The 22,930-nt window shown below is 44.0% G+C and overlaps 1 protein-coding gene across 1 annotated transcript in view; it reads right to left on the bottom strand.

The window, feature by feature from the left end:
- LOC311239287 (macrophage mannose receptor 1-like) overlaps positions 1 to 22,930 on the bottom strand; it is a gene marked incomplete at both ends in the record, with an annotated part of 131,548 nt that overhangs the window by 69,740 nt on the left and 38,878 nt on the right. The window contains 6 exons of the mRNA XM_084327594.1: positions 2,689 to 2,865; positions 3,444 to 3,581; positions 3,666 to 3,776; positions 3,903 to 4,058; positions 8,365 to 8,535; positions 9,837 to 10,068. Of these exons, the coding sequence (XP_084183720.1) occupies positions 2,689 to 2,865; positions 3,444 to 3,581; positions 3,666 to 3,776; positions 3,903 to 4,058; positions 8,365 to 8,535; positions 9,837 to 10,068 (985 nt within the window). The remainder of the gene's footprint in view (positions 1 to 2,688; positions 2,866 to 3,443; positions 3,582 to 3,665; positions 3,777 to 3,902; positions 4,059 to 8,364; positions 8,536 to 9,836; positions 10,069 to 22,930) is intronic.

The raw sequence follows: 22,930 nt of genomic DNA, 5'->3' as shown, positions 1-22,930 counted from the left end.
GGGGGGGGTAGGAGTGGGGGGGGGGGTGTTGGGTAGGAGTGGGGGGGGGGGGGGGGTTGGGTAGGAGGGGTGGGTGGGGGACACTGTATAACTGTACAAACAACACTGTACATTGGATTATGGGACTGTACATTGGAGGTGGTTGGGTGGGTGGGGGGGGGGTGGGTAGGAGGGGTGGGTGGGGGACACTGTACAACTGTACAAACAACACTGTACATTGGATTATTGACAAGACCATACTTGGTAATTTACTGTACATTGGCGGGGGTTGTGTTCGGACATTTACAGGGGCCAGTTTCGAGTTGCAGTCTCCCTTAGGTGTTTTTTGAGAGTGTTTTTGAAAGTGGGTAGTGATTCACATTCCTTTACAGCTTTGGGTAGGGCGTTCCACATTGATGTGGCATAATTGCGAAACGTGTTTAGTCCCTTGTTTGAGCCGAATCTGGGTTTAACATGATTTGTGGAGCTCCCTCTGGTGTTGTGATCGTGGTATTCACTGACCTTTGGGAAGTATTTAGTCATGTACATGGGTACCTTGGTCGTGTAGTGTATCTTGTAGACCAGGCCCATTGCAAGTTGCTGTACTCTGTCGTCTACTCTAAGCCATCCTAGGTTGTCAAAGTGGGCAGGGGTGAGGTGGGTTCTAGGAGTAAGGTCAAGCAGTAGTCTGACCAGTTTGTTTTGAGATGTTTGTAATTTTGTTTTTAGCGCCTTTGAGGTGCTTTGGTACCATGAGGTGCAAGCATAGTCGTAGTACCCTTGAATGAGTGCTCCTGCTAGAGTCTTCAGGGTATTCTTGTTTACCAGTGAGGAGATCCGGTACAAGAAACGAGTTCGTTGGTTGACTTTTTTTATTACATTGGATGCCATTTTGTCACAGGAAAGATTTGCCTCTAGGATGGAACCCAGGTAGGTAATATCTTCTTTCCTTGTGACAATATTGTCACCCACTGTAACTGAGAAGCCGTCGGTCTTGCTGAGTTTGTTATTTGAACCGAAGAGAATGGACTCTGTTTTGCCCATGTGTAATGATAGTTTGTTATCAGCGAGCCATATGCAGATTTTGCTTAGTTCTGAGCTGAGGGTTTTTTCAACCTGTAATTTGTTCTTGTCAGAGACCAGCAGGGCTGAGTCGTCCGCAAACAGGAACAAGTTGCAGTCACAAGCTGACGACATGTCATTTGCATAAATTAGGAACAGTAGCGGACCTAGTATGCTTCCTTGTGGAACACCACAGTTTATAAGGGGCGGTGACTTATATATATTGAGCTCCGCTCGTGTCGAACCAAGGCGGGATCTCATGCGCATGCGCGGGCACCTCGCGCGAGCACGCCGGCGCACGCATGCACCTACGCGAGCACGCCGCCGCCGGTGCACGCACCTGCGTGCTGGGCGGCGGAAAATGAAAGGCGCATTACCGCACGCCACTACGGTAGAATGCTTCCGCATTCTTGCACTGCTTGCTTGACATTAAGGAACAGGCTACCTGGCCAGGGAACTCCTGGGTCCTAGTGTCCCCCAGGTTACACTATATGTTATGTGTGCACATGTATTTTATATGTTAATAAAATTGCATTGCATTGTCAGCTGTCACAAAGAAGGGTGGATCCGACAGCTGTCTACAGCATTTGTAACAGGTGATGAAAAAGTCTCCAAATAATTAACAAACTATTAGACATTTATTAATGATGAATAGTATTCACTTTAGATTAGGGCACGCAATAGCATCTGCAAATGATTCATAGATGTTTTATGAATGTCTAACAAATAATTTGTTAAACATGAAAAGACAACTCTGGTAATTGCTTCGTGAGTCCACAAATAAACAAACAATTAGACATTTGTTAATGATAAATAGTCTTCACTTTAAATTAGGGCACACAATAACATTTGCAAATGATTTATAGATATTTTAAGAATGTTTTACAAATCATTTGTTTAACATGAACAAATAAATGGAGGTATAGTCCATTATAGTGAGTTATAAATAATGTATAACTCATTTGTAAATGTTATACAAATATAGTTATAAATGATTTAATAATAATTTATGAATGTATATAAATGGTCTGTTCATGATTAGTTAATTATCTACAAATACCTTAAATGTGTCATAACTGAGTGTTATTATAAAGTGTTACCGAAGATATTTATGATAGAAAGGTTTCAGTGGAGGCACATTTTGGATCTAAATCACGTTATGGGTGAAAAGTGACAAAATCACTTGAAAATGGCAGAATACATACAGTACATGATAAGAACTCACAAATTGAGGTAGTGTTGTTTTGTGGATTTTCTTTGTGCCAAATTTACATGCGATTTGGTTTGGGTTGCAAAAAGGCAATACCACCTTTTGACATGTGGGTCATATGCAATGGTTTCCTCAGTAGGACTTCTAAGCATCAGGATGTTTTTTTGGTTTGGTTTGTTTTCTGAGATATTTTACATGTATTTATGCTTATAATAGTGGATGCACATTTAGCCATTTGAGTTAAGGGTTTGCTGCCCAATTCAACATTTACAGAACTTGTATTTCACCCCAAATAAAGAGGACACCCTTCCAAGCTCTCAAAGGCTCTTGTGAGGAAGCTGAAATGTAGTATGTCTGCTTCTACTTTTGCCTTATTTTCTGTACCGTAGCCAAACTGAGAGATTACAAAGCTCTGGTCCTCTATGTTGTGGACGTACCGTATCCAAGCTGAGAGATGACAAAGCTCTGGTCCTCTATGTTGTGGACGCTTGCCAGGTCTCCTCCCTTTTTACGACACTCCTGCTGAGCCTCAGACCAGGCTTTCTTAGTCCGGTCAAGATAGAAGCAGTGACCATTGTAGGGGATCCATGAATGTGAACAGAACCCGGTCTCAACTGATCACAACAAAAGACAGGAATACAGATAATATAGTGACAAGACTGTAAGATAGACCATACAGTATAATGTAAGTACACAGAGTAGACTGTAAGATAGACCATAGAAGATGCAAGTACACAGAGTAGACTGTAAGATAGACCATAGAAGATGCAAGTACACAGAGTAGACTGTAAGATAGACCATAGAAGATGTAAGAACACAGAGACTGTAAATTATTTTTTTTTAATCACGGGAAATTCACTGTATTATTTTACAGATTACTTTTGTTTTTTATACTTTAAGTGTAAATGCCATAAAAAATACTGTAAATGACCTTTTATCAAAATATTAACCATTAAATAAAGGTTGTAATCTGTAAATGTATTTGATTTTACTGTGTTACCGTTTTCTTGCAGCTTTTTTTCTTACAGTGAATAACAGAGTAGACTGGAAGATAGACCATAGAATATGTAAGAACACAGATAGACTGGAAGATACAGTAGACCATAGAAGATGTAAGAACACAGAGTAGACTGGAAGATAGACCATAGAATATGTAAGAACACAGAGTAGACTGGAATATGCTTTGCTGTACCTGGGGCAGGTGGTGGTGAAGCCCCTCTTTTGTGGCAGATGTAGCCCAACCTCCTGGTGCAGGGTGAACTCTGCCAGGAGTACTGCACTGCGGAATCCATAACCCCACAGTTGTTGCCCGGACCAGGAAGTGGATGTCCTGAAACCAGAGGATCATTTAACTTGGGTTATTTCCAAATAACTACCAGTGCCTCAAATGATAATGAGTGATTACCAGACCTACCAGAATCCCATCTCAGGTAACGGAAGGGTCTTCCATCAGCCCACTGCCATCCATGTTCCTGGTCTAGAATCAACCCCATCCACATACGATAGTGCTCTTGTCCCAGTATCCCTGTGTGTGTTTGTGTGTTTGACAAGAGAAAGGAACATCAAAATGCATTATTGATGGAATACATAGCATTCAAAGCACACATGTAGTTAAACAATACAAGCAAGTGTCCACAAGGTGGCAGTGTACCTAGGATGTAGGACTGCTCGTGGGGATCGGTGATACTGAGTAACGAGGCCCCCTGCTGTTCACAGCTCATCTTAGCTTGATGCCAGGTGAGAGCTGATTGGCTGTTGATCTGGTAGTACGCTCCTGTCACCGAGTCTGCCGTCCAGTGCTCCGTGGCTGGGTGCAAGAGACAGATGCATAGATATGTAACAGCTAATACTTTGAACCAAAGAATGAAAGAATATTGGGAATGCCCACCATTTATGAATTCACATGTTTTCCCCCTGTCCTATGACAGTTTAGTCAACGTTTTATGAACATGCACTCTCCCTTAAAGTTTGAAAGACAATGAATGGTCACTCACTTTGTGGAGCCATAAACATTAAGTTGAGGTCTCACACACATAACGCTTAAACAAGTATGAACCACCGTTTAAACCTCATTTGTGTGTCAGAGCTCTCACAAACATCTTACGGTGCTACGCCTAAGTACCCCATTTATTGCCCCTTATGGTCAATAAAACTTGGAAAGCCATGCATTACATTCTCTGAATGCCGATAGGAATCTAGTTTGTGGTCGTAACGTTTCACGAGGTTGTGATTATCCTAGAGGTCACAATAGGTCATTTTATACAGTGAATGAATTTCTTTTATGAAAATAACTAGGGATGCTCGATATTGTTTTTTTTACCGATACCGATATACCGATATTGTCCAACTCTTAATTTCCGATACCGATATCAACCGATACCGATATATGCAGGGTTTCCCCCCCAAAAAACGGAATAATTTCAGGTAATTAACATTACATATCTCTTGTTGTGGAATTAACACAACATTATGCATACTTTTGACAATAGATAAAATCAGAATTTGTTCATACTTGCTTGCCTGGGTAAATAAAGGTTCTAGAAATGTAAAAAGAAAATAAGGAAAAAAATAAATATATATTGAAAACCGATACCGATATTTTCCGATATCACATTTTTATGCCGATATCAGCCGATAATATCGGTAGGCCGATAATATCGGACATCCCTAAAAATAACACATTTTTACTGCATGCAAATACATCACATGCATGGTCCCGCCCAAAATGGCATGTGATTAGTATAGCATGTCTGTAAAGGACTCGTGGCTACCCAGACAACCGATTGTCAGTCACATATCTTGAGGTGAGACGTCAAGGGACCCCTTTTAATTAAATTTTTTATTTTTTATTATTTCAATGTGTCATCTATTTGTGTGTGTGTGTGTGTGTGTGTGTGTGTGTGTGTGTGTGTGTGTGTGTGTGTGTGTGTGTGTGTGTGTGTGTGTGTGTGTGTGTGTGTGTGTGTGTGTGTGTGTGTGTGTGTGTGTGTGTGTGTGTGTGTGTGTGTGTGTGTGTGTGTGCGTGCGTGCGTGCGTGCGTGCGTGTGTGTTTGTGTTTGGCTCTTTTCATTTTAGATTTTTAATGTGTTTGTTAATGGAAATACAAGCAGGGGCGTAGCTGGGGGGGGGGGGGGGGGGGTAGCTTAGGATGATTCCAAGGGCCCAGCACTGAGGGGGGATTTTTTTTTTTTTTTTACTATACATCACTCAGGTGTATTATTGATGCTCTCATTGATACTATGTTTGTTTCTGAAGTGTGTATGTGTGTGTGTGTGTGTGTGTGTGTGTGTGTGTGTGTGTGTGTGTGTGTGTGTGTGTGTGTGTGTGTGTGTGTGTGTGTGTGTGTGTGTGTGTGTGTGTGTGTGTGTGTGTGTGTGTGTGTGTGTGTGTGTGTGTGTGTGTGAGATATATAGAGAGAGAGGGGGGGCTTTGGTAGACTATTGCATTGGTCCATTAATTGAAGATGAACGCAATGCGACATCCTTTACTACAGTAGGCTCACCCACCAACAGTGCAGGTGCTGAACTGCTGATCCGAATGTATAGGTAAAAACCATATTATGCGTTTTCATCAATAAAAAAATGGCCAAAAAATTACGCGCGCTCGCATTCACTGGGGGCCTACAAATACATTCTTTCATGGGGCCCAGAATCTGGAGCTACACCCCTGAATACAAGTATACAGTTGTAGCCCTTAAGACTCTCTGCACTGCCGAGTGGGTAGTGGGTACCAGGTGTGTGCCGTATTAACGGTATCAACCAGTAGGGGCGCTTGTGTTACACCTGGTTACTTTTGTCTCTAGGTAAAAGGGAGAGGAGAAAAAAATACGTATATGTATGTTTTTGTCTTGTTCTATGTGGACCCGAGGGGAATAGCTGTTGTCCAGGTGACAGCTAATCGGGATGCGAATGAACAATAAACAATAAATAAAGCCTAAATTCAAAGCATTATTTAGCCATCTTCCTGACATGCTAGCATGCGAGCTTGGTACCAATGTATACCTCAGCTTGTCTAGTTTCATGTCAGCTTGGTACCAATGTATACCTCAGCTTGTCTAGTTTCATGTCAGCTTGGTACCAATGTATACCTCAGCTTGTCTAGTTTCATGTCAGCTTGGTACCAATGTATACCTCAGCTTATAGTTTCATGCAAGCTTGGTACCAATGTAATACCTCAGCTTGTCTAGTTTCATGTCAGCTTGGTACCAATGTATACCTCAGCTTGTCTAGTTTCATGTCAGCTTGGTACCAATGTATACCTCAGCTTGTCTAGTTTCATGTCAGCTTGGTACCAACCAATGTATACCTCAGCTTGTCTAGTTTCATGTCAGACCAGCATCTTCACTCAAACCTTAAGACTGATCCCGCCACAGCCTCTGAAAGACAGTCCTGCCAGGGATCATGGTCTCAGAGGGTCAAATAGGGTACCTAGAACTAGAACTAACCAACTAGAACTCAAAATGAACTAGCCAACTAGAACTCAAAATGTGACTTGGAATCATCAGACACAGAAGGTAGACGAGGGTCCAAGGCATCAGACTTGTGTTGTCCAGGCGACACACTGTATTAATGAAACACATCTCCAATGGTATTATGGTAATGTAGCATAAATATGCCTCTCACACATTATCAAAGTAAGATCATCACCATTATTATAGCTACCGGAGTCTCATGGCCAGTACAGACTGTCAGAGACTCTCCCTCACTCTCAGTCTCCACCTTTAAATCCAGACTCAAAACCTACCTGTGCTCCCAAGCATACAACCTTTCCTACCCATAACCACCCTCCTCCAACCTACCACCTCCCCTTCCCCTTCCCTACTTTCTCTCTGTCTCCTGTCCCCCCCTCCCCTCGGTTTTCCTTACTTCCCTGATTGTTCCCCTACTGGACTTTGTATTTGTTACTTGTTACTCGTGGTTTTATGTCTTGTGTATTCATACTGTTGCTTATTCCCTGTGGTTCTATGTTTCTCTGTTCATTTGTTTTGCTTATTGTTAGCGTCTTTGGGTTCTTGAAAAGCGCTATACAAATAAAATGTATTATTATTATTATTATTATTATTATTATTATTATTATTATTATTATTATTATTATTATTATTATTATTATTATTATTATTATTATTATTATTATTATTATTATTATTATTATTATTATTATTATTATTATTATTATTATTATTATTATTATTATTATTATTATTATTATTATTATTATTATTATTATTATTATTATTATTATTATTATTATTATTATTATTATTATTATTATTATTATTATTATTATTATTATTATTATTATTATTATTATTATTATTATTATTATTATTATTATTATTATTATTATTATTATTATTATTATTATTATTATTATTATTATTATTATTATTATTATTATTATTATTATTATTATTATTATTATTATTATTATTATTATTATTATTATTATTATTATTATTATTATTATTATTATTATTATTATTATTATTATTATTATTATTATTATTATTATTATTATTATTATTATTATTATTAGAGAGACTCAAAAGGAGCTTCTATCCCCAGGCCATCAGGATGCTCAATGACTATAATGCAACACTAACCCATCCATCTACATTCATTGCACACACATCCACATGCACACACTCACTTTAAACACTCACCTTTAACACCTAAGACAAAGTGCATTTTGTACTTTAGTTTGTATATTGTATATTTTTTATAGTGTTTGGTCTTTATTCCTCTTTACGTTTTTTTTTTACTGTATGAAGCACAATCACAGGGGGGTCATACAGAACCAAGCATTTCACTGTAATGTGTATGTACCTGTCGACCAAAAACGCACTTCTTCAATCAATATCTGAAATGAAGAACTGAAAAACCCCCACTATCCTTCTTACTGTCTTCTACTATCATGGACTCTTCCTAATATACTAACATGTCTCTACTACTATGCACTCAAGTTTCAACACTTTGATGAACATTGTTACTCAGCTGAAAGAGTTGTACCCTTCCTGCTGACTTGTTGTACAGAACTTGTAAAATGTAAATGTAAATGTACCTTATATGTGACAATTTTTTTTTTTACGTGAACTTGAACAAGATAATACTCACTGTGGGTGGGGCAGTAGCCCCAAAGTTGACTTTCATACTTTGTTTCCACTGCACACCAGGGACGCATGCTTGAGGTATCATAGGTGGTGCAGTCAGAGAACCATCTGTCTTTGTACTGGAAGGGAAACATGCAAGGCTTGCCGAATGCATTTCCACCAACGGTGTACCATTCTAAAAGGAGAAAGAAAGGAAGCAGAGTGAGAACCTGAGCTGATGCAGCGTGTCACACCTCTAACCCTTTCACCGCCACACTACGAAAGGGTTAACCCTGGCACTGTGACATTACAGAAGGTTAACCCTTTCAGTGCCACACGACAAAGGGTTAACCCTGGCACTGTGACATTACAGAAGGTTAACCCTTTCAGTGCCCACACGACAAAGGGTTAACCCTGTCACTGTGACATTACAGAAGGTTAACCCTTTCAGTGCCCACACGACAAAGGGGTTAACCCTTTCACAACCACACTAGATAAGGTTAACCCTTTCACTACCAGCGTTTGTTCCCCACTTTTCTTTGTTTGATATATAATTTAGCCTGATCATATTCCTCTCTAAGTTTGAGCCTTAATATTAGATGGTTGGTAAATAATTGAATAAGTGGAAAGTAATGAAGTCATTGAAGGAGGAGTTTACTAAATCCAGACAAATTCAACCTTCTACAAAGACGGCTAGTAGTAGCTCTTTGGAGTCACATATTTTGGTCAGAAATATCATAAGTAATATCATCATGACATATATTAGGTATTTCCTATCATTAAGATAGACATACATGGCCTGTGGTATACCAGTTTCTCATAATATTATCATATTATATAAATGAAGAAAAAAAAGAAAAAAAAATCTCTTCCACTCTATAATCTTCCTTGTTACTACCTACTATATTACTATGCACTCAACACTGCAGCGCCCAAGTTTCAATACTGTTTGATGAACATTGTTACTCAGCTGAAATAGTTGTACCCTTCCTGCTGACCTGTTGTACAGAACTTTGGATAAAAGTGTCAGCTAAATGAGATAAGATATTCCTTTATTGATCCCCTTGGGGAAATTCAGGCATCATATCAGCATGGGGGTGGGGTGGGGGGGGGGTACAGGTATGGGCATGGTAATAGTAGAAATACGTAAATATAGGTAATACAATTATAATACAGTAGAAAGGTAAAATAAATATAAAAAATAGGCAGTGTAAACAATAATAAGCATAATGAGCAAGTAGGCGGCGTAATCATACAGATGAGGGTCTGTATGCCCTATCAGTTATATTATGCACTACAATAAATATGGTTACAATAAACACTATAATCTAAATATACATATACTATGAGTAAGTAAGTATACAGTATACACAGGTGCAGTATACATAAGGCATGTATGGTGTGATATACTTCATACATTATACAGTGTAGTCTGTGTCGTAAATGACTAAATGGATACTGTATATACTGTACCTCTGTGTGTTCTTGAGCAAGCACCATTGTTTGTCCTAAGAATCTTGAATCGACTAATGCTTCCCGTGTCTCTGGAGAGAACTGATGGTCCCACGTTGTTGGCGTCGTTTATGAACAGCTGTTCACCTTTGAGGGCGAGCAGCGTTTGATTCCTGCATTCCCACTTTTGGAGGGCATTCTTTTCGTCACAATCGTAGAAGCCAATCTCACTGCCCACGCTGTTACCCTGTGCCCCCAGGCACCTGCCGGAGGATGGCTGGAGAAAGCGGTCATTGGATGTCCAGCGTATTGGATGGCAATCTCGTGCCAAACACGTCGTACGTGTGTCCGAGAGTACGAACGGTGAGGAATCTGTGGTGAAAGAGATAGTCGTTCAAAACCATCAGTGTACTGTAGAGTCTAGAAAGACGCTCCACTCTCTGATAACAACCCCCTAGGCGCTGTTACCCAGACTGTACGACTCTGAACTCTGTTGCCTACTCAATTCATATACTTATACCTACTACTTTCTCTCTCTGTATGATAGCATGTACAACAGTGCTGTATATACCACATATTTACATATATTTAATTATTTATATTTACCGCATGCATAAATATATATCCACATTTGTCTGAATAATATACCTGCATATAACCCCTCTATATACTTACTTGTACACCTGCATATATAACCCATAGCTATGATAGCATGTACAATAATGCTGTATATACCATTTATATATACTCATTCTCACCGCATATATATCTAGCCACACTGCACTGTCTGTACTTACCTGCACATAGTCCTTTACTATACCTATATCTGTACATATCCTACAATTCTGTGTCTTAAATTTGTATCAGAAAATGTTATCGATATACAACTCATATACAACTAGGATATCAATTCACAGACTGAGCGGACATTTAAAACAACACAATCCTAAGCAGCAGAATCCCCAAGCAATGTCAACAGGTTGATGGCATACTGTACCTTTTGATGCCAAACACTGGGATGCTTGGCTCAAGAGCACAATGGCTGCAACTGTAATCCTGATGGTTAGCATATTTCTGGTGTGTCTGAAAGCAGTGGATGGTGTCCTTGCATTGCCAGCAGAGGACTTGCTGGTTGTGGGTTTGATCATGAAAAGGAGGCGACTTTAAACTTTGACAGTTCCTTGTCCTCCTCATGACCCTGTGAATAGGTGTCATATACTTTGAGATATTTCATCATGTTTGTTCTGGTAAAAGGGATGTGGATGAATGACACGCCCTCACTTCTCCATAATTGGAATGCTGATGCCTGCATGTATGACAAAACATGCAGAGAGATATTGATAGATGATGATTGATTGATTGATAGATAGATAGATAGAGATAGATAGATAGATAGATAGATAGATAGATAGATAGATAGATAGATAGATATAGATAGATAGATAGATAGATAGATAGATAGATAGATAGATAGATAGATAGATAGATGTAGATAGATAGATAGATAGATAGATAGATAGATAGATAGAATAGATAGACAGACAGACAGACAGACAGACAGACAGACAGACAGACAGACAGACAGACAGACAGACAGACAGACAGACAGACAGACAGACAGACAGACAGACAGACAGACAGACAGACAGACAGACAGACAGAAGACAGACAGACAGACAGACAGACAGACAGACAGACAGACAGACAGACAGACAGACATACAGACATACAGACAGACAGACAGACAGACAGACAGACAGACAGACAGACAGACAGACAGACAGACAGACAGACAGACAGACAGACAGAGACAGACAGACAGACAGACAGACAGACAAATACAGACAGACAGACAGACAGACAGACAGACAGACAGACAGACAGCAGACAGACAGACAGACAGACGACAGACAGACAGACAGACAGAACAGACAGACAGACAGACAGACAGACAGACAGACAGACAGACAGACAGACAGACAGACAGACAGACAGACAGACAGAAGACAGACAGACAGACAGACAGACAGACAGACAGACAGACAGACAGACAGACAGACAGACAGCAGACAGACAGACAGACAGACAGACAGACAGACAGAAGACAGACAGACAGACAGACAGACAGACAGACAGACAGACAGACGACAGACAGACAGACACAGACAGACGAAGATAGATAGATAGATAGATAGATGATAGATAGATAGATAGATAGATAGATAAGATAGATAGATAGATAGATAGATAGATATGGTTGTTATTGTTTAAAAGGATCCCAATTAGCTGCCACCTAAGTGGCAAGCTAGTCTTCCTGGGGTCCACACAGAAAGACGACACAAAACACAAACATAACAATACATGAGATACATATGACAATCACAATTCATATGATAAACAACCGTCCTCTTTAAAGCATTTGATTTTGGACGTGGTAACATAATCTGTCCATCATCGGCTGACCTAGTAAAACAAACAAACAAAATTGTCAGATGCAGTCAGGTTCATTCTTATTTAATAAGAATGAACCTGACTGCATCTGACAATTTGTTTGTATAAGAAAACAGGCTGAGACGAAAAGACAGTGTTCCTGAAAAATGTAACGTGTTGAAAACCAGCCTATTCTCTACCGTTTGAGGGCGGAGCTTTGCAGGTGGAGAGTGTAGGGGAGTCTCTGTATGGACTGGGGGAGGGAGTTCCCAGAGTCGGGGTGCAGTACGAGAGAAGGCCCGATCTCCGAAGTTTTTAAGCTTGGATGTCGGGACAGTGAGGGAGGCAGTGGAGGAGGACCGGAGGGAACGGGGTGGTGCGGTAGGGAAGAAGGAGATCAGTCAGGTAGGGGGGGGCCAGGCTGTGGAGGGCTTTGAAGGTGAGGAGTAGTGTTTTAAAGTTTATGCAGTGTTTGATCGGGAGCCAGTGGAGGGAGTGAGGACAGGAGTGATGTGTTCGCGGGACCTGGTGTTAGTGAGGAGGCGGGGGGCTGAATTTTGGACCATTTGCAGTTTATGGAGGGAGCGGGAGGTGATACCAGTGAGGAGGGAGTTGCAGTAGTCCAGGCGGGAGGAGATGAAGGCGTGAATGAGGGATTCAGCAGCGGGGGGGGGGGGAGGCAGTGACGGATTTTTGCGATGTTGCGGAGGTGAAAGTAGGATATTTTTACGATGGAGCGGACGTGGGGGTCAAATGAGAGGGTGGGGTCAAGGAGGACACCAAGGTTTCGGACTAGGGGGAGGGGGTGATGGTGGAGTCGTTGATGGTGAGTGTGATGGGTCCGGATCTGGTGAGGGTGTTTTGGTGCCAATGATGAGAAGTTCAGTCTTGTCACTGTTCAGTTTGAGGAAGTTGTGAGTCATCCAAGTTTGGAGTTCGGTGATGCAGGATTCGATGTGACTGAGGGGTGGGCTGTGGGGGGGGATTGTGTACTGATGTAAATTTGGGTGTCGTCAGCGTAGCAGTGGAAGTTGAGGTGGTATTTACGGATGATGTGACCAAGGGGGAGAATGTAGCAGATAAAGAGCAGGGGGCCAAGGACTGAGCCTTGGGGGACCCCCTGTGTGACTGGGGAGGGGGAGGAGGTGTGGCCGGAGAGGGAGATGAATTGGTGTCTGTCTGTGAGGTAGGAGGAGAACCAGCCAAGTGCGACGTTAGCAGGTAGCACTGAAATCACTGCGCCCAGAGGAGTGGTTAGGCAAAAAATAGGCACGGAAGAGAAGCACTGGGAACATGGTCCGCTCCGGGGGGGGGGGGGGGGGGGGGGGGGATTTTTTTTGTCAAATCAGTTGTGCAATAGTAACTTTTGGTGAGTTGTTTCTATACAATTCACTTATATGACATTTAGGTATGACACAGGACTACACACGCATTTTTAGTATACAAATGTGTCAACAGACTAAAGCAGGGAACCACAATATTTTGCATACAAATTATGCAGAATGTAATATCATAAATGTCTATGATCTTTCTTGCAATTGAGCCCATTTTCATTCGGTACGGTTCTGAGGTGTGTGTTCAACAGAATGCAGTAACAAAAACACGTTCACAAAATGTATGGGTTACTGAATGCTGAACTGCACTGTTATAATCACTAAGCCATTGTAATACCTTACCTGTGTCCCTGTATCACTTGTCTCTGCTGCCCTTTGATTAAAAAACGTCTGTATGTCCATTTCCTTTTTTTGTGTGCATATTTCAGTAAAAGTGAGATAATTGACTATATAAAAACATGCTAGGGCTGTACCGAATAGTTCGAAGCTTCGTTCATAATGTTGACATTCAAATTCTAAATCAACATAAAAAAAATTAACACTATGATCGCCGGGGACGAGTTAAGACGTAAAAAAAATTAACACTATGATCGCCGGGGGACGAGTTAAGACGTCATTCCTAGCCATGCTCATTCTGCCGAAGACGCCGTAACTCGTCTTTGATGTCAATATTTAAAAAATCTGTCATCGAAATCATATTTCCTTTCCGGAGCCCTGATATGTACTGGTGAGCTCCACTCAACTGTCTAACGGTTCGAGAGCGCCATCTGGTGGCCGATCGGCAGGGGCGCGCCAAACAGGAAGTGCTCATCCATATGTGCTCCGGGCACTCGCGATCGGTAGCCGGACTCCATCTCAACACACTGGATGATCAATCGCTCGCCCTAACTCAATAAACAACGTTATTTGGACGTATATAGTATTATACAACCTGGAAATGGTTCATCAGGATCAACATCCCATAATCAAAAACGGTCTACTCCACGCTGATCGTCCAACGGCGTGAGGAACATACGGTAAGATTCAGCGTTCTTTTCTAACGTATTCCATATAAACTGCTATGATGAACATATGACCCACTCTGGATGAATCATCTAACGCTGCCCACGGAATTATAAACGATCCCCCGCCCATCCGGTCATCATCAGATCATACGTAGATCATTCTAGAAGTACGTCCAGTTGAAATTTTTCATCTCGCACAGATTCCTACCAAACTGTATTTGATCATCAATATAATGCATTTAGGGCTATAAATCACGTTCTGAAGAAAGCTGCAGAAACGATAAAAACATACTTATACTTTAGACCATATTTTAGTATGAATATGTGAATGAAAAAGTTTAACGTTGCTACACCCTGAACAATACATATAACATTGAATGGGCCATAATAATGGCAATGTAGCAATAGAATTTAAAAAGTTATAGCCCTGCAAAGAAGGGGAACTTCTCCATAGACAAATAGAGCTGACGAGGGATGGTAAATTATGAATTTAACCCATGGCGATTAAAGTGTTAATTATAAAAAAAAAAAAAATTATTTTACAATTTCTATTTGCCAAGGTATGGCGAGTGCCATACCTTGCCATACCAAAACGACGTCCCTGCATGCAGGACTGTCATTATTTGTTTACCTTCGGTCTTCATGTTCTGTTTGTCGTTAATGCTTCTTACAGTGGCTTGACTGTCAAAGCCCTGACACCATGACTTGTAGCTGAGCCATTCTGACAAGATCATGCAGCGTGTGGGTGGTTCCGGCCCGGGCAGCTTGAACTGATGCCGTCGGAAGTCAGCTCGCTGTTCTGTAGGGAGCTTACTCAGCACTCGAGCTACATGTGAACCACAGTTCAGTTCGACTTCCCCTTCTGGACGCCTGTAGCTGTTCCGCAACCGTTCCTACTTCCGGGGTAGGCCTGATTGGCCCCGACAGGCACGTGACCCGCCGCGGCCACGCCCCGCGGCAGCCCCAGGAGCAAGCGCGCTACTGCTGGAGTTCACTTCGCCTTTCACATCGCTGCCGTTGGCGAAAGCAGACAAAGACAGAGACAGTACAGAGACAGCCCTGGTCAGGGTAACCAACGATCTACTGATGGCGGCGGATGCGGGAACCCCATCCATTCTGGTCCTTCTCGACCTATCGGCAGCCTTCGACACGGTGGATCATCCCATTCTACTGGACTGTCTCCACTCCAATGTCGGACTCCGCGACCTAGCCCTTGGCTTATTCCAGTCCCTCTTGGCTGGTCGGACTGAGTGTGTCTCCCTCGGAGGCGCAACATCCTCCAACCACCCTGTCACCTGCGGTGTCCCCCAGGGATCCGTCCTCGGCTCCCTGCTGTTCACCCTGTACATGCTCCCCCTCGGCCGCATCATCGGCCGGCACGGTGTGTCTTTCCACTGCTACGCTGACGACACCCAGTTATATATCCGGATCACACCATCATCACCTTCATCACCCCCCACACTGACCACTTGCCTGGAGGAGACTAAGGCGTGGATGAACCACAGGTTTCTCCAGGTCAACAGCTCCAAAACACAAGCCATGCTGATCGGTACCCCACACCAGGTCCGGTCAACCACCATCACCACCATCTCCTTCTCCGGTCAGGACATTCCCCTTTCCACCCTTGTCACCAACTTGGGCGTGAAAATGGACCCCCACCTCACATATGATACACACATCAAACACCTCTGCAAGACCTCTTTCTTTCACCTCCGTAACATCACCAAACTCCGCCCCTCACTCACCCTGGCAGACTCGGAGAAACTCGTCCACGCTTTTGTTTCCTCCAGGCTGGACTATTGCAATGCACTCCTCATCGGGATTCCTAGCAAAAGCATTAAAAAACTGCAAACCATTCAGAATGTCGCTGCTAGGATCCTGATGAGGGTGCGCAAATATGATCACATCACCCCCACCCTCAGATCCCTTCACTGGCTCCCTGTGGAACACAGAATTGAGTTCAAGGTGTCCCTCCTCACTCACCAGTGCGTACACGGTGGTGCCCCTGCCTATCTCAAGGAACTCCTCACTCCCCAGTCCTCCTCACGTTCCCTCCGCTCCGGCACAGCCTACCTCCTCAAAGCCCCCAGGACTAAGCTGCACTCCATGGGTGATCGCGCCTTCTGCTCCGCCGCACCCAGACTTTGGAATGCTCTCCCCATCCACCTGAGAGCACCACAATCCGTCGAGGTTTTTAAAAGGGGCCTAAAAACATTTCTTTTTAACAAGGCTTTTGCCTGAATTTTCTTTTACTTTTATTTTTTTTACTTCTATTCATTTGACTATTATTTTTATTTTATTTTACTCTTAGGTTCTTCCATTTTACTGGTTGTTAGTCTTTTTAATTGTTTTTATTCATTTTAAATTGTTTTATTCATTTAACTTTTGTTTTTGTCTCCTGTAAGCGCTCTGAGATTCTCGCGAATGTGGAGCGCGGTACAAATCTAATCCATTATTATTATTATTATTATTACTAATTCGGTCAGAAATAACGTAACTAATAACGTTAGTAAGCACTGCTTATATGCTTATTATGTCTGCGGGGTACAGTAAACGTTTCTCCCGGTACATTCTGAAGAGCACACCGCTGTATGTTGGAGAACCAGCGGTACATTCTGAAGAGCACACCGCTGTATGTTGGAGAACCAGCGGTCTTCCTCACTCGAGTGAGACTAAAGCCGTGCACAGCTCAGCCCTGTGAGACGCTTATGTCTGCGGGGTACAGTAAACGTTTCTCCCGGTACATTCTGAAGAGCACACCGCTGTATGTTGGAGAACCAGCGGGCTGTATGTTGGAGAACCAGCGGTCTTCCTCACTCGAGTGAGACTAAAGCCGTGCACAGCTCAGCCCTGTGAGACGCTTATGTCTGCGGGGTACAGTAAACGTTTCTCCCGGTACATTCTGAAGAGCACACCGCTGTATGTTGGAGAACCAGCGGTCTTCCTCACTCGAGTGAGACTAAAGCCGTGCACTGCACAGTGTAACAGTAAGAAGCATTTTGGATAAAAGTATTCTGTACTTCTGTATGACAACAATGTATGCCTTTCAAATGTTAAATGATTAAATGATACACAGCGAAATCTACGCTCTCGCCTCTCATCCTGCTCTCATCCTGCTTTCGCCAACGGCAGCGATGTGAAAGGCGAAGCGAACTCCAGCAGTAGCGCGCTTGCTCCTGGGGCTGCCGCGGGGCGTGGCCGCGGCGGGTCACGTGCCTGTCGGGGCCAATCAGGCCTACCCCGGAAGTAGGAACGGTTGCGGAACAGCTACAGGCCTTCTGGACCCAAGGTCCGCAGCAGGCCTACTAGTGATTGTATCTGGAGGGAGAACTTCTGGAATGCCACAGTATCTCCACGCTTGACTCCAAAGTCAGCCTGGAAGAAAGTGTGACCTGTTTTTGTAGAACTAAACCAAAATATGTATTAAATGTATGTTATATAAATATATATAAAATGGAATAGATGGCAGTGAAAGTGTCCTCAGTGAAAACCAGTGATGCCAGTAACTAGTTACTAAGTAACTAGTTACTGTAATCTGATTACTTTTTTCAGTAAATAGTAATCTAACTTGTTACTTTTTACAAGCCAGTAATCTGATTACAGTTACTTTTCCAAGTGGCTGTGCGTTACTATTTAGTTACTATCTCATAATGCTGATGATAAGAGAGCCAGGGGTACAGTCAGCTAGACCGGAGTATGGCCTGATGGCTGATAACGTCACATGATGACCTGTCTGAGCAGCCAATCATGATTTATGACATTATGCACTTTCAATAAAGGATTATTTAAAAAATAAATTAATTGTCATTCTTGTGGCAGCAGCAGGGACGACGACGATGACTTCGTAACCTAGTTACTTTCAAAGTAACTAAGTTACTTTGATAATCAAGTAATCAATAAAGTAACTAGATAACTTTTTAAAGGAGTAATCAGTAATCAGATTATTTTTACAAGTAATCTGTGGCATCACTGGTGAAAACTCAGTGAAAGTGTCCTCAGTGAAAACACAGTGAAAGTGTCCTCAGTGAAAGTGTCCTCAGTGAAAACTCAGTGAAAGTGTCCTCAGTGAAAGTGTCCTCAGTGAAGACTCAGTGAAAGTGTCCTCAGTCAAATGTCCTCAGTGAAAACTCAACACAGCGTAATTGCAATGTTTAAATATCAATATAAATAAATTTTGTAAATGAAATATTGTCTCAATCTGATCTAAATTGTCAAGAATCATCACCATGCACCCAAAACTCCTACCCTCCAAACTCATAGCCAAGCTCAGGGACCTGGGCTTGAACTATGACCTCTGCCAGTGGGTCTTGGACTTCCTGATGGGCAGACCCCAGGTGGTAAGAGCAGGCAACTGCACCTCCTCATCCATCACGCTCAACATAGGGGCCCCCCAGGGCTGTGTTCTGAGCCCCCTCCTCTACTCCCTGTACACACATGACTGTGTGGCACAGCGGAACAACAACACAATCATCAAATTTGCTGATGACACAGTAGTGGTGGGCCTGATCTCTGCCAACGACGAGAGGGCCTACCTGGAAGAGGTAGAGAATCTGTCACAGTGGTGTCAGGAGAACTGCCTCTCCCTGAACGTCAGCAAAACAAAAGAGAGGATTGTGGACTTCAGGAGGTTGGGGGTCAAGGACTACAGCCCCCTCAGCATCGACGGGGCACCGGTTGAGAGAGTGAACAGTTTCAAGTACCTCGGAGCCCACATATCCGAGGACTTGACATGGACCACACACATTGACAGTGTTGTGAAGAAGGCACTACAACGCCTCTACTTCCTCAGGCGCCTAAGGAAGTTCCAAGTCAGTCAGAAGATCCTTAGGAACTTCTACTCATGTACAATAGAGAGCATCCTGACAGGCAACATCACCTCCTGGTTTTGGAATAGCACTGCACAAGACCGTAGCAGACTACAAAGAGTGACACGTTCAGCCGAACGCACAATTGGAGGGGGGCTTCCCACCCTCCAGAACATTTACAACAAGCGGTGCAGGGGGAAGGCTAAGAGAATCATCAAGGACTCCAGCCACCCGAACAACTGCCTCTTTGAACTGCTGCGGTCAGGCAAGCGATACCGGAGTCTTAAGGCGAGCACAGAAAGACTCAGAAGAAGCTTCTATCCCCAGGCCATCAGGCTGCTAAACGAACAATAAACACTATGCAACAACCATCAAATGCACACAGCACACACACCCACACGCACACACTCACTTAAACAAACAACACACTGCAGCACCCACTCTCCACACTTTAGATCACACAAACACACTTTATATTTATTGATAAAGGATTTGCACTACAACTCGTACACCTACTGTAAATTGTACCTAAATTGCACCTCATCCCATTTCTGCCTTGCACTATATAGTATTGTATATTAGTACACTGCATAGTATATTGTATATTATATGGTAACTCAGTTACGTCTATTCTGCATCGAACATTGTACATATGTCTATACTGAACACTGTGATTTTTTATTTATTTTTTTTACTTCTAATTTACATGCTATACTATGTTATTTTATTTCATACTATTTCTTGCACAGTCTCTGGAGCGTAACAGTAAGAAGCATTTTGTATAAAAGTATTCTGTACTTCTGTATGACAACTATTAAAGAAACTTGAAACTTGAAACTTGAAAAGACGCCAAGCATTACACATCTGTTGCTCAATCAAATACGCCTCCTCTACTTTTACTGGTATAAGCATTTTTACGTCTCACTCTGTTATGGTTTGTAACCGACCCCAATCGCACAACACAAGACAGGTATGATGGTTTGCCAAGAAACAGATATTTATTGAACAACAGGGAAATACAGGGAAAAGGGCACTGTCCCTTTAAGGGAGAATCACAAATACAGGAATATAATATGAGGGGAAGGAAAGGTGCCTTTAAGAGGCGGGCAGGAAAAGGGAACACTAAGGGAAAGTAAGGGAACGCCTAAGGGAAGGTTAAGGGAACGCCTTGGGACAGAGGAACTAGAGACTAGGTAAACCAGGGACAAGGAGAACTAGGGAGAGAGGACTAGGGACTAGGAGAGCTAGGGAACAGGAGAAAACGGGGACTAGGGGAACTAGGGACAAGGAACTAGGTGGAACTAGAAGGGGAGAACTTGGGACCAGGAACTAGGTGGAACTAGAAAGGGGAGAACTAGGGAACAGGAACTAGGTGGAACTAGAAGGGGAGAACTTGGGACCAGGAACTAGGTGGAACTAGAAAGGGGAGAACTAGGGAACAGGAACTAGGTGGAACTAGAAAGGGGAGAACTAGGGAACAGGAACTAGGTGGAACTAGAAAGGGGAGAACTAGGGAACAGGAACTAGGTGGAACTAGAAAGGGGAGAACTAGGGAACAGGAACTAGGTGGAACTAGAAAGGGGAGAACTAGGGAACAGGAACTAGGTGGAACTAGAAAGGGGAGAACTAGGGAACAGGAACTAGGTGGAACTAGAAAGGGGAGAACTAGGGAACAGAGGGGACTGAGGCCCGCGGAGGCGGGCTGGGGAACAGGGAGGAACTGGGAGGACTGGTGGAAATCATCTGGGCCGCTCTGCAGGACAGAGGAGATAGTTAATGCACAAAAGGGAAAAAACAGAGCAGGTGCAGAACAGTCCAAATAACAAAGTGAACAAAGTAATAATATCTTCGTGTGAATAAACACACAGTGGGAGATGAAATGTCCAAAATAATATCCACGAGAGAACAAAACAGAGTGGGAGATGAAATGTCCAAACTAATAACTAAGTGAGAACTAAAGGAGGCAATACGCTGGGAGAGTGACATCACAATCTAAACTCACCCAGGCGTATGCGTAATGGTACAGGAAACGCAGCGGGAAGGGGGCAAGGGGCATTACGCTGAGTGAGTGACATCACAATCAAAACTCACCCAGGCGTATGCGTAAAGGTACAGGGACAGCAGCGGGAACGGGGGCAAGGGCACTACGCTGAGTGAGTGACATCACAATCAAAACTCACCCAGGCGTATGCGTAAAGGTACAGGGACAGCAGCGGGAACGGGGGCAAGGGCACTACGCTGAGTGAGTGACATCACAATCAAAACTCACCCAGGCGTATGCGTAAAGGTACAGGGACAGCAGCGGGAACGGGGGCAAGGGCACTACGCTGGGTGAGTGACATCACAATCAAAACTCACCCAGGCGTATGCGTAATGGTACGGGGACAGCAGCGGGGCGAGGGCATCGCCACCGGGTGGCTGGCTGTCGGAGCCGAGGAACAGAGTGCTGGAACAGCGGCGGTGGCGAGGATATCGTCCACCGGGTAGCCGCTGTCGGAGCCGAGGAACAGGGTGCTGGAACAGCGGCGGTGGCGAGGATGTCGTCCACCGGGTAGCCGCTGTCGGAGCCGAGGAACAGAGTGCGCGCCACACCTTGGTGTGCGCGTCGGAACAGTGGCGGTGGCGAGGATGTCGTCCACCGGGTAGCCGCTGTCGGAGCCGAGGAACAGAGTGCGCGCCACACCTTGGTGTGCGCGTCGGAACAGTGGCGGTGGCGAGGATGTCGTCCACCGGGTAGCCGCTGTCGGAGCCGAGGAACAGAGTGCGCGCCACACCTTGGTGTGCGCGTCGGAACAGTGGCGGTGGCGAGGATGTCGTCCACCGGGTAGCCGCTGTCGGAGCCGAGGAACAGAGTGCGCGCCACACCTTGGTGTGCGCGTCGGAACAGAGAGACGCCTCGGGGTGCGTCTGCGAGGAGGAGTGTGCCAAGCACGAAGGTCTGGAAGATGCGCGTCGGCGCGCTGAGGTCTGGAGAGCGTGCCAAGCTCGAAGGTCTGGAAGATGCGCGTCTGTGCGCTGGTACCGAGGAGCGTGCCAAGCTCGAAGGTCTGGAAGATGCGCGTCAGTGCGCTGGTACGGAGGAGCGTGCCAAGCTCGAAGGTCTGGAAGATGCGCGTCTGTGCGCTGGTACGGAGGAGCGTGCCAAGCTCGAAGGTCTGAAGTGGAACACTGGAATACCTCCCGTAGAGGATTAGAGAGCGCAGTACAGTGTCTCCCTCCAGGCAAACGGCGGCAGGTGGCGAAGGCTTGAGCGCATCTGGCGCGCTGGTCTGGATGTGCGTCAGGACGAACAGCTGCGCTGGGGTCTGCAGTGGAGCGCTGGGGTGCCTCCCGTGGAAGTTACAGGGAGCGCAGAACAGTCTCCTCCACAGGCTACGGCGACAGCAGACGAAGGCTGGAGCAAACATCTCAAGGCTGGAGAGATCCATCTTACAGCATTGGTAGACCAGAGGATCTCCCGAAAAAGTCTAGATGTTAGAGAATATGACTCAGCATGAATACAACACGACCCCACGCCAAAACGAGGGGAAGCGCCCTGGTATTTAAAGCCCACAGGGGGACTAATT

This window comes from Notolepis coatsorum (genome assembly GCF_963971535.1).
Source record: "Notolepis coatsorum genome assembly, chromosome: 13".
In the NCBI taxonomy this organism is placed as follows: Eukaryota; Metazoa; Chordata; class Actinopteri; order Aulopiformes; family Paralepididae; genus Notolepis; species Notolepis coatsorum.
This window is presented reverse-complemented; position numbering and strand designations above follow the sequence as displayed.